Source organism: Petaurus breviceps, unplaced genomic scaffold (genome assembly GCF_028583685.1).
Source record: "Petaurus breviceps papuanus isolate PSGF00001 unplaced genomic scaffold, PetGlider_PUasm1.0 98, whole genome shotgun sequence".
NCBI classification, from domain to species: Eukaryota; Metazoa; Chordata; class Mammalia; order Diprotodontia; family Petauridae; genus Petaurus; species Petaurus breviceps.
In genome coordinates this window covers 62,007,924-62,023,749 of record NW_027187460.1, presented here as the reverse complement: position 1 = coordinate 62,023,749, position 15,826 = coordinate 62,007,924, and the positions used below count along the sequence as shown (strand labels likewise).

Genomic DNA, 15,826 nt, shown 5'->3' with positions numbered 1-15,826 from the left:
CAGTAACCCCATTGGCTCTCGTAGCAAGAATTCTAAAAGAAATAAACTAAATATATCATTAACATCTCCATTCTGTTTATGATAGTCTTTATCGATTTAGTATAGGAGTATTTCTGGCATTAACCTGGAGCCTACAGCCATCCAGAGGTGAAACTTTTCTTTCCTTTTAATGGGCCCACTTCATTTAATGGCATAAAAAAAATGTTTGGAATCATGTTTGAAACCTAAGTGCTCCCATTCTTCTTGAGAGGTTGGATTTTATTACTCTTTTAAAATAAGCTTCCTTTACCCTTTTGTTAGTTTAATTGTCTTCTTTCTAACAAAGCTAACATACTTTTCTGACCTTGCATACTTGAAGCTTCCCATCTTTTATGCCCTGAATCCATGGATTTCATTTTTTTCTCCTCAAGGAAGAGAAATACTAGAGGAAAGAGAATAAGTACCAATCAAAGAGTAATTCCTTCAGGAACATAGTGGACAAACCCACTTAAAAAAAGTCAGTGGACTTATACAAATTGATGCTGAGTGAGAAGAGCAGGACCAGGACAAAATACAATTACAGACATGACTTATATGTGACAACCAACTTTGGTAAACTGGACTCTTTTCAGCAAAGCAAGGTTATAAAACAACTCCAAAAGACTCATGATGGAAGATGTCTACATTCAGAGAAAGAACTAGAAAGAACTGGAAAGAACAGAGTTTGAATGCAGACTGAAGCAAACTACCTGCTCTCTTTCTTTTTCTTGTTTGGTTTTATTTCCCATTGTTCATTCCATTGGATACAATCCTTCTTTACAACCTGACTAATGTCTAATGTGAAAGTTTTTGTAGATCCTATACTTGATTGCATGCTGCTGCCATGGGCGGGTGGGGGGGGGGGGGAGGGAGGAAGGAGAAGAAGGGGGAGAAATTTTGAAACTCAAGGGATTGTGGAACTGAATCTTGTAAACTAAAAGTAAACAAACAAATTGATAAAGACCAAAAAAAGGCTAAAGTGAAAAAAATCAGTGCTTAGTTAAAGATGTGCATCCTTTCACCATTCATTAAATTAAATCTGGAGAAAAAGTTTGTAGCTAATGCAGCATATTTAGGAAAAATCAATTTGAAGATCTACAAATTTGGCCACAACTGCTAACCAGACATGGATCATCTTAATCACCTTAATTAGGAAATAAAAAAAAAATCAAACTATATTTTTATTCAGAATAATAAGAGTGCCAGAATGATTCCAAAGTAATTAAAATAAGAAATTTTATTAAACTGATCTATTCTTAGCTGAGTATCATCTTTTACGGTAAAAGTAAGTATACTTTTTAGAAGAGATATGTGCCAGGAAATTGAATTTTAATTTTACATTAAGAGAATAGCATTTATCATACAGGTTTCATCTAGTCAGTAACTTTTGGATTAAGCACAACAGTTACATCAAGTGATTGCAAATACCTATGGGGTGGGGTCTTCCATGACATAGGGCCCCTGACTCATTGCCATGTCTATTTTGGGGGCCTAAAAGTCTCTGGCCCTTCCTATAGCACTATCCAGGGTACATTTTTATTTTCTTTGGAGGCAATTGGGGTTAAGTGACTTGCCCAGGGTCACTTAGCTAGCAAATGTCTGAAGCTGAATTTGAACTCAGGTCCTCTTGATTCGGAGGACAAGTGCTCTATCCGCTGTGCCAAACAGCTGCCCTTCTGGGGTACTTTTGATCTAAAATCTTTCTAGAGATACATAGTGCCTAGGATTTCATAAACAATAAATGTTTCTATTCCTTTATTTCTTCTCTTCCCTCCTTCCTTCTTCTTTTCTTTCATCTATCTATCTATCTATCTATCTATCTATCTATCTATCTATCTATCTATCTATCTATCTATCTATCATCTATTGTAGTAGAGCTCTAGGTCTGCAATTAAAAACACTTGAATTCAAATCCAGTCTATCTCTGTAACTTTGGGAAAGTCACTTAGCCTCTTCTTATCTCAGTTTCTTCAACTGTAAAATGGGGGCACCCACTTATCTCCCAGGGTTTTTGTGAGTACCAAATAAGACAATATTTTCTTCTCTTTCTTTTTCTTTTTTGCTTTTTGGAGGGCAGCTGGGGTTAAGTGACTTGCCCAAGGTCACACAGCTAGCTTTTGTGTTAAGTGTCTGAGGTCAGATTGAACTCAGGTCTTCCTGACTCCAGGGCCGGTGCTCTACTCACTGCGCCACTTAGCTGCCCCTGGTACAATATTTTCAAAGCACTTAGCATAGTACCTGGCCTGTAGTAGGAGGCATAGAAATGCTAGCTAGCTATTATCATCAGCAGCATTATTACCTATCATCTATCACCTATCTTCGAGTGGGTTTTTTTAAGTAAGTTATTATTTTTTTAATAATTTATATTCAAATCAATATAGATTTGAAATCTATATTGGTTCCCCCAGAAGCCTTTGGGGCTACCCCATCTTTGGACAGTCTAAGGAGCAAGGTTGCCTTTCGGAATAAAGACCTGTCCTAAAGCCTTCTGGGAGATCCATTCCCTTTATACCTACAGGCCCGGTCCAAAAAAGAAAATCCCCTACTGAGGTTTTGGATAGGATAGAGAAAATAGCATGGAATTTGGAGGACAGCTGGGCGGCACAATAGATAGAGTGTGGGACCTGAAGTCAGAAGGATCTAAGTTCAGGTCTGGCCTCTCAGATACTTATTAGCTGTGTGACCCTGGCCAAGTCACTAAACCCAAGTCAATTTCCTCATCTGTAAAATGAGCTGGAGAAGGACATAGTAACCACTCCACTTTGCCAAGAAAACCCCCAAATGGGGGTCACAAAGTGAGACACAACTAATCATCTAAACAACAAGGTTGGAGGGCTAAGATACTCTCAGCAAACTAAATGTGACTACTTTTCTCTTAAGAAAATGTAGAATCTTAAAAATAGTGTGCTTTTCAAAAAAAAAAAAACAACTTTTTATCATTCTGTCAGACCGTACCCAGTAAGCTCCAAGGAGAGAGAGAGGGGAAAGAACTCAACTGTGTATGGCCTATGTGCCTTGGGCCTTTCTTGCTTTTCTGGACTGCTAGAGTCCTTGGTCCTTGAACTCTAGTTTGGTCTGGTAGTACCATTTACAAATGAAAATAAAAATAACCAGAGGAAAAATATTTACCATTTCTGGGTTTTCTGCAGCTAGCTTCATCAGTTTCTCCGATATCATCTTTTTCAGGCAGCTACTCAGCAAAAAAGCCTACAAAAGCCCATAAATAAAATCATTCAGTAAAATATTAAACCATGAATTCTCTCTCTCTTTCTCTGAGCTACAATACAGATGTTGGTCTCAATTTGAATATTATTTTTCCCAGAAGAGATTTTTCTTTCTTAAAATTTCCAGAAATTTTTGATTTAACAATAAACATGCCAAAATTTGCTTAACTACAAACACATACATGCAGTCAAAACCCGACAACAGACTGAAAAGACAATCTTACATAGCTGAGCCCCTTCTTCTTAAACTCCCCTGACTTCCCTGACATCTGACTAAGAATGTTTCTTATTTTTTAAGCTATAGCAATGTTGATGAATGTACTGTGAGAGCTGCCAACCATGTTACATGAGCCACAAACAGAGAACATCACATCTTGTCCAGTTTACTGTTGTAATTAAATCAAACTTCCCTTGAAGTTTATCTGGCACCTATTTAACAATACACATAATACCTATTGAATTATGTGGTAATTAGGTATTATTGATAAACTGGCATGCATATTATATTAATTATTAATATTAATATGCTGATGTTCCTTTTACCTAAATGAAATTTATTTTTCAGCTTTTGTTTTCTTCTTTTGTTAGTTCTTTAGTGGCTATACATGGTATTAGTGTCCATAATTTTCTCTCATGCCATACCACCATTACAGAACAAAACCCTATGCAAATGACTTTACCTCTGAGGCTCAATTTCCTCTCTTTATATAATATGAAGGGTTTAGATTAAATGCCTTCTAAGGTCGCTTCTAGGGCTAGCATAACTACCAAGACAAAGCCTTCTCTCACCACCCATACAAGTGTATGGGACTCTTGTCCATTTCCTTCCATAAATCTTCTATAAGGAATCCATTCACTGCCTTGGGGTTTTTCCTTAAGATGTGACTTTACATGGGTACCAATGGAGCACTTGGGTTATCCATTCATTTTTCCTGGATACATGAGGACCATGTAGCCTGGCCATAGCACATATCCTGGGTCTTGTTCTAAAACACCTGCATTTCCTCATTCTGCCTACTCACTCCCATCCCCCAGTCCTCTTCAGCATCACTTCAGTGCCCCTCTCCTTCTACACAATGTGTACAGGCACACTCGGCTGTTTGACTCAAGACATCTGTAACTCTTTGACTTATCATTATGGACTACTTCCTAGTGACAGAGAAAGGGAGAAAATTGGAAAGGAATTGTGGAGACACAGGAAAATATTCTTTGGATCCTCCAAATTCTTTTGGTTTTAGGGGATGGAGAAGGGAGGGAAGCAGGACAGTTCAAGTATTCTACCAGCCTTTCTAATAGTCCTACCTGCCTCCCCCTTCCAATGTGGCCACCCCTTGGACCCTAAAGTAACTCTGTCATCAGGGCTAGACTGCACAGACAAGGAAAAGGCCCCTGCTACCTAAAGCATTCCCCCCACCTGCTCACTATTGCCCAAAATGCATTTACTAAAAAGAGAGACTTTTTAAAAAAAAGTCATTGTGGTTTTACAAATAAATCGTCTGTCCTGACATCTTTGCAGGTATTGAGGTTGAACCACCTACACACCAATCCTTTTTCACTTTTCAAATGTTGCCCTTGATTTTCACAAGAATATAATGATGAAAACATTCTCTCTCTCCCCACCTCTCCTAACCCCCAACACTTTGCATTTAATGTAAAATTTGGGTCCACGCCTGGGAGAAGAGATGAAGTGCTGGAGACACAAGATACTATCATAACATTAATCTTAACTATACATTCAGTTCCTAACTCCATGGGGTAAGTCATTACAAATGCCTACAGAGGAAAATATTAAACAAGATTTCTTTCCAGTGACTGAAGAAAGATGTAGATCTCAACTCTTCATTTGTATTGACAGTACACATGCCCATGTTTCTGTTACTCCCCAGGGCAGACAAGTGTAACAGTACTTAAACTAGGAGGCAGAATGCCTAGATCAGAGCCCCAGCTCCATTACTAACTAGTTCTGTGACCTTAAGCAAATCTATTCTCCTTTCTAGGTCTCCCCTAAGAGAACTCACACAGCGCAAGCGTTCACACGGTAGTCAGAAGAAGTGATATAAGGATGCTCTCAAAGTCTCTCTTAAGAACTTTGGAATTGATTGTGTGACACGAGAGACACTGGCCCAGGACCGCTCAGTATGATGTGCCCGCATCAGAGAAGGTACTGTGCTCTATGAGCAAAGCAGAATTGAAACAGCTCAAAGGAAATGCTCAGATTTAAAGCATCCACCCCAAATGTTCATACAGACTATTTGTGCCAGACCTGTGGTAGAGCATCCTGAGCTCGTACTGGTCTGATCAGCCACAGTAGGACATGGTGAAACTTGACTCTAGTATAGTGATGTCATTTTGGTCCTCTTTGAGAATGAAGGACAGCAACCAATCTCTTTCAGGTAAACCCCACTTACTTTCTATTTTTATCTAGTATTTTATACTTTTTGAAGGATTTCTGCCCTCCCTCACTTAAATCCAATTCACTTCTATGTCAGGGTATTACCTCCCTGAACTCATGGTCCTCTTCGGGAACAAAGGACAAACAAGAAGAAGCATATATAAGGTTTCTCATCTGTAAAATGATGGGCTAGTCTAGACGATCTTGAAGGTTAAGTCAACAAGCACTTATTAAGTGCCTCCTGTTCAACAGGCATCACTGGGAAAACAAAGAAAGGCAATAACAGTCCTGGCCTTCAAGTAACTCAGAGGATCATGGGGTCCTTTCCAGTTCTCTGAAGCTATAGACTTTTGAGTGTGTGTGAGTAGCCCCACCCCTTCAAAGGAAATGGGTCCTGATTTAAAATCCTTAAAGGAAAAATGTTTGCTATAATCTTCTTTGTTGGCCTAAATTCATTTGCCAGTGGATTAAAAGATCATAGTAAAATGTAACTACTGTTGTAGTATTCCAGGGTGGGGGTTTCACTACAAAATCCCTCTTTATTTCTCCCAAGGCACTTCCAATTTGGATACTGTAGATCCACATATACTTTTCCTGAGAGTGTTTCATCTTTTAGGTAAACCCTATTTACTTTTTTTGTTGCTTAAAAAAAAAGCCTTTCCATTTTTGTCTAGGGTTATATGTTTTTGAAGGACTTCTGCATATATTTTCTCACTCCCATGACCAGTGCTAGCAGTGGAAAGAAGTAGAGCTTGGGGTCCCATGGGAGGCAAAGACATTCCTACTGGCTGAGGTATGAAAACCAGGGGCACAAGCCAAGTGGAAATCAATCCAAAGATTTGTTTAATGTTCTATTTCAAGAGTTTTAGAAAACATATAGGTTTGGTGTTAGCTCCATCGGATTCACCATTTTTAGAAAAAAAATTATTTAAGGCTTAGTTTAAAATAAATATTTCAGTTTGTCCTGATTGTAGAATCTTAGAATGAGATGAGCCTTTGAAGGTTATCTGGCCCTAGTGCCATCTGAAGCATTAACACCCTCCTACAACATTCCAGACAAATGCTCCCTCAGTCTGGGCTTTGGAAGACCTCCAGTGACAGGGAATTAACTACCTCCAAGAAAGTCCGTTCCACAAATGTTTGTTGAATGAGTGAGTGAATTTTTGGATAGCATTAATTATTAGGAAATTTTCCCTTCTGTCCACCTCACTGTTGCTTCCACTTCACTGCTTAGTGTCATCCTCTGGGGCCAAGGGCAACAAACAGCATAATCCTTCTTCCACATGACAGTCTTTCAAAAATTTGGAAACTCCCTTGAAGTTTTTTTTTTTTTTTTAAAGCAATTGGGGTTAAGTAACTTGCTCAAGGTTACATGGCCAGTTATTATTTCTGGGTGTGGTGCTGAGTATCTGAGCCCGGATTTGATCCAGGTCATCCCGACACTGGAGCAGGTGCTCTTACTCGCTGAGCCACCTGGCTGCCCCCAATTTTTTTTTTTAAGCAATTGGGGTTAAGTAACTTGCTCAAGGTTACACGGCCAGTTATTTCTGGGTGTGGTGCTGAGTGTCTGAGCCCGGGATTCAATCTCCAGGTCGTCCCAACACTGGAACCGGTGCTCTTACTCTCTGAGCCACCTGGCCGCCCCTCTCCCTTGAAGTTTTGCAAATGAGTGCAATATATTCAGGGTTTTGTTCATGTTTTATTTCAAATCTCTCCCAATAACTTTTTCTCCTTTGAAAAAACCTCAAGAAAAGAAAAGGTGAGGATTCAAAATTATGTATAAATACTGGGATAGGGTCTAGAGTTTTCCTTCTCCCTTCCTTAAGTTACTCCCCTCTCTCCCCCCAAAAATGACAGAGTTGTTCCCAGGGCCTTGAGTGGCTTACTGGGCTTTGGTTCCAACTATGCCTCCTTTGAGGGAGCATCCTGGTGGTCTTTGGGCCATACTGATATAGCTTTCTGGACACCTGAGGGCATCAAAAGAAGTCAGGGCCCTTCATATGTTGGCAGATGTTTCAGCACCTTGAGAGTCACCACACCCTGGCCTGCTGTCCACATGAATTTCCATATAGAGGCAAGGGGACTGTGTGTACCCAAGCTGAGTACTTCACTGTCCTGTTGAATATCTTTTCTATGCTATGACACCTCCAAAAGGCAAAAAAAAAGCATGCTTCAATTTGTACTCAGAATTCATCAGTTCTCTTTCTGCAGGTTGACAGCATTTTTTACCATGGGTTCTTTGGCATTATCTTGGCTCACTGTACTGATCAGAGTAATAACTAACACATATATAGCACTTATTATGTCCCAGCATCTTTTTATTAACTGATGAATGACCTATAAGTGTTTCATTTCCTTACAACACCAAATCTACAATAATGAGAAGCATCTGAATTAGTTCCATCCATCACAAGTAACCTGTGAACACCGACACTCTTCAAGCTTTGCACAAAACACAGCATGTACCCCTAATCAAACCTTCTGCAAGGTCCTGGTTCACATCTGATATAGTTTGTCTAAGATTCCAGTGGCTTATAGGGAAACAACATTGACTCTATCACTTAAATTTTAAGTAAACTCATTAACTGACTTCCAAGGAATTAAAAAGCTCTAGAAATCACAGCCACAGTCCTGCTACCAGATCAAACAGAAAGACACAGGTCAACTTTCTCATTATGGTACCCTGCACAAACTCAGTTTGCAAACCATACTTGGATTGGATCCTAGCTAGCTCTATGACACTGGGCAATTGACGTGACCCCTCTGTGCCTCAGTTTCTTAGCTTGCAATGTGGGGATAATAAAACTTATAGGAGCATATATTTAGACCTGGGAGGGATTTCAGAGATCACCTAATCCAACCCTCTTGTTTGATAGCTGAGGAACCTAGGACTTGGACAAAAGAAGTGACTTGCCCCAAGGTCAAACAGGTATTAATAAGTTGAGTCAAGATTTGAACCCAGTTTCTCTGACTCCAAATCCATCACCCTTTCCATTGTGCCTACCAACAATTTCTTCTACCAACATTATCTCATCTAATCTGTCTCCCCAACAATTCTGTAAGTTTGGCAGTGTCTGTAGAGCTCTTTGGAAAATTTTAAGGCACCAAGTTTAAGCTATTATTCTTTGGTTCACCCCAGTGAAGCAAGTAACATTCCAGTCAGTAACTTTTCATTCCATTCTTCTATTGCATCCTCACCTGTTTGGTGTAAATGGTGAACCACTGCCAACTGTTGTTGCCTTCACTGTACTGAAACCTGAGCTCCAGGTTCTGGCTGAGGGTGGGCTGGGGACCATCTCCTTCCTCCAGCAAAGATCCCTAAGGAAAACAAAAGATAATGCTGTTCATCACCCTGCTTGGAGAATTGCTTTTTTCAAACATTAGCCATTTAATCAAAGGAGGCTTCCTCAAGAAGAGAGCAGACAATGTTGGTACCTACAAGGGTACTAAGAGATTTCTTAGATAATCCAAGATAGAAGCCTCACTAACCCTGAAAGCAGCAGAAAAGTCTGTTGTTTGCTTTTAAGGAAGGTAGGAGGATGCCTGGGCAGCTAGGTGGTACAGTGAATAGAGCACTTGGCTTGGAATCAGGGAGATTCATCTTTATGAGTTCAAATCTGGCCTCAGACACTAACTAGCTGGGTGACCCTGAGCAAGTCACTTAACCCTGTTGGCCTTCGTTTCCTCATCTGTCAAATGAGTTGGAGAAGGCAATGGCAAAGCACTCCAGTATCTCTGCCAAGAAAACCCCAAATTGGGTCAGGAAGATTCAGACAACAATAATAACAGGAAGGATGCTGGCCAGACTTCCCGCAGCTAGGGCACCTGGAGCAGATTGTAGTCTCATAGTCAGGAACTTTTTCATTACTCAATAAGCTGGTCCCCTCCTACTTTTCTTCTTATACTTTACTCCTCATGTGGTTTTTCATCCAGTGAAACTGGCCTCTTTAATGTTCCTCAAACAAGACACTCATCTCCCACCTTTGCTTATTGTCACTGGCTGTCCCCTATGCCTGGAATTCTCTCCCTCCTCATCGCCATCCCTGGCTTCCCTGACTTGCTTCAAGTTCCAGCTACCTTGTAGGAGAAGACTTTTCCAATTCTATTTAGTGCTCATGACTTCTTCCTATTATCTCCAATTTATCCTGTGTATAACCTGTTATATATCTGTATGTTATCTCTCTATTTGACTGTCACCTCCTTTTATACCCCCAGGGCTTAGCGCAGTGTCTGGCACATAGTAGGCACTTAGTAAATGCTTTTTGACTGACAAAATGATTGGCAGTGGAAAAATAATAATGATAACAATAAATAATATTTTTTTAATTTTTAAATTTATTTTTTAAAAATTTTGACTTTCAGATTCTCTCTCCCTCCATCCCCTCCCCTATCTATTGAGAAGGCAAGCAATATGATACTCATTATACATGTGAAATCATTTAAAACATATTTCTACATTAGCTATGTAGCAAAAAAAAAAGGAAGAAAGAAAGAAAGAAAAATAAAGTGAAAAAAAATGGAGCGGCTAGGTGGTGCAGTGAATAGAGCACCTGCCCTGGAGTAAGGAGGACCTGAGTTCAAATCTGTCCTCAGACACTTAACACTTACTAGCCATGTGACCATGGGCCAGTCGCTTAACCCCAATTACCCTGCCTTCCCTTCTCCAAAAAGCAAAAAAAAAAAAAAAGTGGAAAAAAAGCATGCTTCAATCTGTACTTAGAGTTCATCAGCTCTCTTTCTGCAGGTGGACAGCATTTTCCACCATGGGTTATTTGGAATTATCTTGGCTCACTGTACTGATCAGAGTCATAGCTAACACATATATAGCACTGTGCAAAGTGTTTTACAATTATTGTCTCATTTTACAGGAGGAAGTTGAGGCCAACAGAGGTTAAGTGACTTGTCTAGGATCTCAGAGCTAGTAAGTGTCTGAGACTGGATTTGAACTTTGGTCTTACTGACCCCTGGACAGATGCTCTATCCACTGAGCCACCCAGCTACTGAGTCAAATGAAAAAATCCCAATTGTGCTTGTTACTTCACTGTCCCTCAGTTTCCTCATGTGCAAAATAATAGGGTTAGGTTAGAACATATCTCTAAAGTTCATTTCAGCTCTTAACTCTGGGAGGCAGTGGGGCATGATAGAAAGGACATTGGATTTTTAGTCAGAATACTTGGGTTCAAATCCTGCCTTTGGCATTATTACCTATGTGACTTTGGGCAAGTCCCTCTAGACCCCAGTTTATATATCTATAAAATGAGGGGTTTGTTCTAGAACACCCATAAGGTCCCTTCCAACCTTCAATTCTATGATATGTCCCTGAAATGCCAAATTCCCTATTCTGATCTGCCTCAGTAGGGATGTGCCCTCAGTAGGGCACTGAACTTTAAATCACAAGTAGGAGGCTTCCACTTTGTTTGGCTTGTTGCTTATTTGTTTGTTTTTTGAGGCAATCCAGGGTTAAGTGACTTGCCCAGGGCCACATAGCTAGTAAGTGTCTGAGGCTGGATTTGAACTCAGGCCCTCCTGACTCCAGGACCTGTGCTCTACCCACTACACCAAGGTGCCTAGAAGATACTTACAAGGAAGGTGACCTGCCAGGACTTTATCCGGCTTATCTTGAAGTTAACCTCTTGCATTTGATTGCTAGGTAGCTTTATGTAGCAGCTGATCTCATTGCTGCCCACTGACACAGTAGCCACACAGTCAGGTTCTGGGTAATCACAGGTACAAGTATCGAGCTTCATGTATCCATAGTGCTGCACTTGCTGGGCCCGTTCCAAAAACTGCATCGAATGAGAGTAACAGTAACAACAGCTGCCATTTATTTAGTGTTTTCTTTAAGAGAAAAATGTTTGCCAAGTGCTTTAACTCCAATGCCTCATTTTATGTTTTGCCATGATCCTACAAAGTGGGCAACTCAAATACTATTCCCATTTTACAGATGAGGAAACTGAGGATCAGAAAGCAGAAGGTTTGGTGAGTTTCAGAGGTGGGATTCAAAGTTAGGTCTATGAGTCTGGCACTCTGTCCATTAGGAGAGGGGTAGAAATAAATAATAGATAATTTGAAATAGAGGATAAATGATATTGATGAATGCATTTGAATGATAAGAAGTGATAATACCATTGGGCAAATTTGTAGTAAAAGTGGCTTATACTTGTGAAAAACATAGGTTTTTAAAATATGTTCATAACTGATACCTTCCTCTTACTTCCCCCCGCCCCCTCTATATGAAAGGACAAGTTTATAGGCAAATAAAGGTGAGTCAGGCTGGACTAACGGGTTCTCAGAGATTCATTTGCCAAGTTTTTACAAAAACATTGTTGTTTTCTTGAGCTCTGATGGGGGCAGGTCCTGTGTGGCGTGCAGTGACATAGATTAAAAAAAAGTATAACTGAGAGGAAAAAATCAAAAAATAAAGTAAAATTCCACCCTTTGAGAGAACTGAGGGAGAAATTTTACACTGGGGAAAATTTAATTTCTTCAGATTAATAGAATGTTTTATTTTCCCATACGTGCATGGCAGGGATATGATGGAACCATCTCATGCTGGCCTGAGAGAGCCAAATTGTTCAATTTTCACTATAAGCATTATTGCGCAGAAAGAGTTTCAAATCAGGGCTTGATGCTTTGTTTTGCTGATCATCCAAACTGAAGAAAGTGATGGATAAAGTGTTAATAATGCATATCAAACTTAAAAATATGTCTTGTGTACATTCTACACCCACACACAGAGAAAGCCAGTGCTTAAACATTTAACCAGGATGCTTGAGCTACAAGACTGCATTAAAGATGCTGGTGCTATCACTTGAAAGAGAAGCAGATTTTGGAAATGGAATTTCAGCAGGACTGAGAGGGGAGGAAGAGAGGATGAAAGGGGAGAGGGAGAGAAAGGAAGAGAGGGAAGAAGGGAGACAGGGAAAGGGGACAGGGGTGGGGGGGTGAAAGGAGAGAGGAAGGAAGAGATACAGAGACAGAGACAGAAAGATCCCAACAGCCTACATGTGGAAAGCACACCAGATCACCCTGTTTGAAAAGTTCAGTTTTTGAGGGGACTATTGGATTATACTGACCACATCTGATTTTATCTTAATACCCTAACCACATAGCATAACAGTGTCTTGTATACATTAGATATTTAATAAATGTTTGTTGAAGTCTGATATTCTTAATTTATAGGTGCAAATAATAACAATTAAATTTAATTTAAAGATGAATAGATTCTACATCTGCACAAGCACATGTGGATGTGTGAAATTTTTTGTGTATGCATGTACACATACACACAAATGGTACGTTTATTTCAAAACAGAAAACTTCACTTGGTGGTGAAGGCTCTAGTATATAGTATATATGCTCAGGATACAGCTTTACAAAGTCCACATTTTCAAGGAATCTCTGACAAGATATTTCTTGTCCCCATTGGTCAAAGGTACTCTCTCCCTTTTTTTTTTCTGTTTTTCTTTTTCTCTTTGAAGGGGGGAAGGTAGGGCAATTAGGGTTAAGTGACTTGCCCAAGGTCACACAGCTAGTTTTGTGTTAAGTGTCTGAGGTCAGATTTGAACTCAGGTCCTCCTAACTCCAGGGCCTGTGCTCTATTCACTGTGCCACCTAGCTGCCCTTTCTCCCCTTTTTTTTTTCCTGATGTTGTATTTTTCTTTTTTAAAAAACAACAACAGGGGCGGCCAGGTAGCACAGCAAGTAAGAGCCCCAGCCCCAGAGTCGGGATGACCTGGGATCGAATCCGGGTTCTGATACTTAGCACCACACCCAGAAACACCTGGCCGTGTAACCTTGAGCAAGTTACTTAACCCCGATTGCTTTAAAAAAAAGTTAAAAATTAAAAAAAAATAAAAAACAACAACAAATTAATTCTCCTTCTTACCCTTCTCCTCAGTAACAACCCCTCCCTCCAAATTATCAGTGAGTCTCAACCTTTTGACATCCTATCTTGTTTCTCTGCTTTCCTCCCTTCTCTCAAAAAACTGAATGTATCTACCTTTGTGTATGTGAAAGAGAGACAAGCGAGCCTTTCTCGTACCTGTTATGATATTTGGAAATGAAGAGACATAATGAAAAAACAACAGTCTTATAAAATGCTGGTTTACATGTACCTTCTCCATAAAATCACCTGTCCCCATAAGGAATTTTGTTTTGCAAAGGCTTCTCTCCCTAAAGGTTCGCCCTCTCCCTCACCTTCACCTGCTTCAGCCTGTATGTGGCATGAAAACTGAAATTAGGGAAAGCCAGGACTTGATGATTTGGGGTTTCCTGAACCAATTCAATATTCAAGATTTCTCGCCCTTTTCCTGTGGGGATGTACCATGTCAGGTTTATGGGCATGCAGACGCATACTCTCCTCCAAGCCTTAGAGCTTCTATTGGCAAAGTTCAGAGTCCTAAGTGATCCCATATCAAGGCTGCTGAAAGTGATTCAACCTCCCCAAGAGACCCAGGGCTAACCAAATCCAGAATGGTTTTAGAAAGAGGGTCATTAGTAAGAAACATGAATATGAGGAATTCAGGAAAGCATAGGAAGACATATAAACTGATGCAGAGAAGAGTAAGCAGAACCAGGACAACAATATAAACAGTAACTACAACAGTGGTGCAGTGGACAGAGTTCTGGGCCTGAAATCAAGCAGACTCATCTTCATGAGTTCAAATCTGGCCTCAGATACTTACTGGCTATGTGACCCTGGGCAAGTCACTTAACCCTGTTCGCCTCAGTTTCCTTATCTGTAAAATGAGCTGGAGAAGGAAATGGCAAACAATTACAGTATCTTTGCCAAGAAAACCCTAAATGGGGTCATAGAGAATCAAACACGACTGAAAACGACTGAACATCACCACCACCACCATGTACATGGGAAGAACAAATGAAACTCGACATTATATGTGACTAATGACATAATGACTAAGCTTAATCCCCTAAAAGAGATAAGAAAACATATCTTCTCCTTTTTTGTAGAAGTAGTAGGAAGACTATGGGTGTGGAATGTTGCATATGTTGTCAGATATAGTCAATGTACTGGACGGTTTTACAGAACTAATTTTTAAAAATATTTACTTATTTATTTAGTTTTTAGTTTATGGAATAAAACAAGCATTTCCATAACATAGTATAATAAATAAAAGGTGAAACCACAAATCTATTATGTACAACTTGCTACTCCTTTCAAATATATTATAAAGTTATCATGTAAATTTTTTCCCTTTTTTTCTTTTTATAAAATTATCTTTTACAGGGAAAAGTTTGCTGAGTAGGAGAAAAGGGAGGAATGTATTTGGAAGTGAATCTGAAACTTACAGTTTTGGACACGGTCACTAGGTTTATTTGACTTGGCTTGGTTTATTTGTTGAAAGGTTTTGGGTTTTTTTTTTCCTTCTCTGTTTTTTGTTGAGGGGGTGGAGAAGAGAGGGAAGGGTAGCAATAGTGATGCAAAAAGAAAAAAAAGAGAGTCGTTAGAACATTTAAAAAATGCACTGAAGAGAAGGAAGTCGAAAGGAAATGTAGACAAACAGGACAATTTTAATATGCTTTTTAATATACTTTAAAAAAAAGTAAGTCACATGAAATGGACTCTCACTGTTCCAAAAACAAGTCTCTTTTTTTTGTTCTGATATGTGTGTATATATGTATATAAATATATATGTGTGTGTATATATATATATATGAAATACTGATTTTTTGCTATTTAAATTCAAAACAAAACATTTTGAAAATCTTTTAAAAGGAAATGAATCTGAAGTAAAAGAAAAAGACGTTAATGAAACTTTTGAAAATAAATAAAGTTTTTAAAAAAGGGAGGGGAGTAATCACTGGCAGGGAAGGTTGAGGGGCAGAATTTATTTAGTCACCAAATTGTCCTTCAGTAGATCCTTATAAAGCATTGAACATATGCTCATTTCAGTTACAGAATCTCAAGAGAATCCCACATTTTTACTTTTCCTTGTGACTCTTCAAACTTAGAAGGGAGCAAACCATTCCATCTGGCCACCTGTGGAGTTTCCAGTTAACTCTGTGACTGCTAAAGGAAAGAGGACTCCTTCACACAGGCCCTTTCTGAATCTGACCTACTTTGGACAGCTTTGCTTTGGAGGCTTCCCAGAGAAATGTCTGTCTCTGTACAGTGTTAAGTAAGCCTTGGCTGGAAAGTATTTTACCATTTCATGAGCACATTTTCTCT

The 15,826-nt window shown here is 39.5% G+C and overlaps 1 protein-coding gene across 1 annotated transcript in view; it reads right to left on the bottom strand.

The window, feature by feature from the left end:
* Window positions 1-15,826, bottom strand: part of SNX31 (sorting nexin 31) — an 89,487-nt gene that overhangs the window by 12,903 nt on the left and 60,758 nt on the right. The window contains 3 exon segments of the mRNA XM_069081023.1: window positions 3,148-3,225; window positions 8,833-8,952; window positions 11,217-11,420. Of these exon segments, the coding sequence (XP_068937124.1) occupies window positions 3,148-3,225; window positions 8,833-8,952; window positions 11,217-11,420 (402 nt within the window).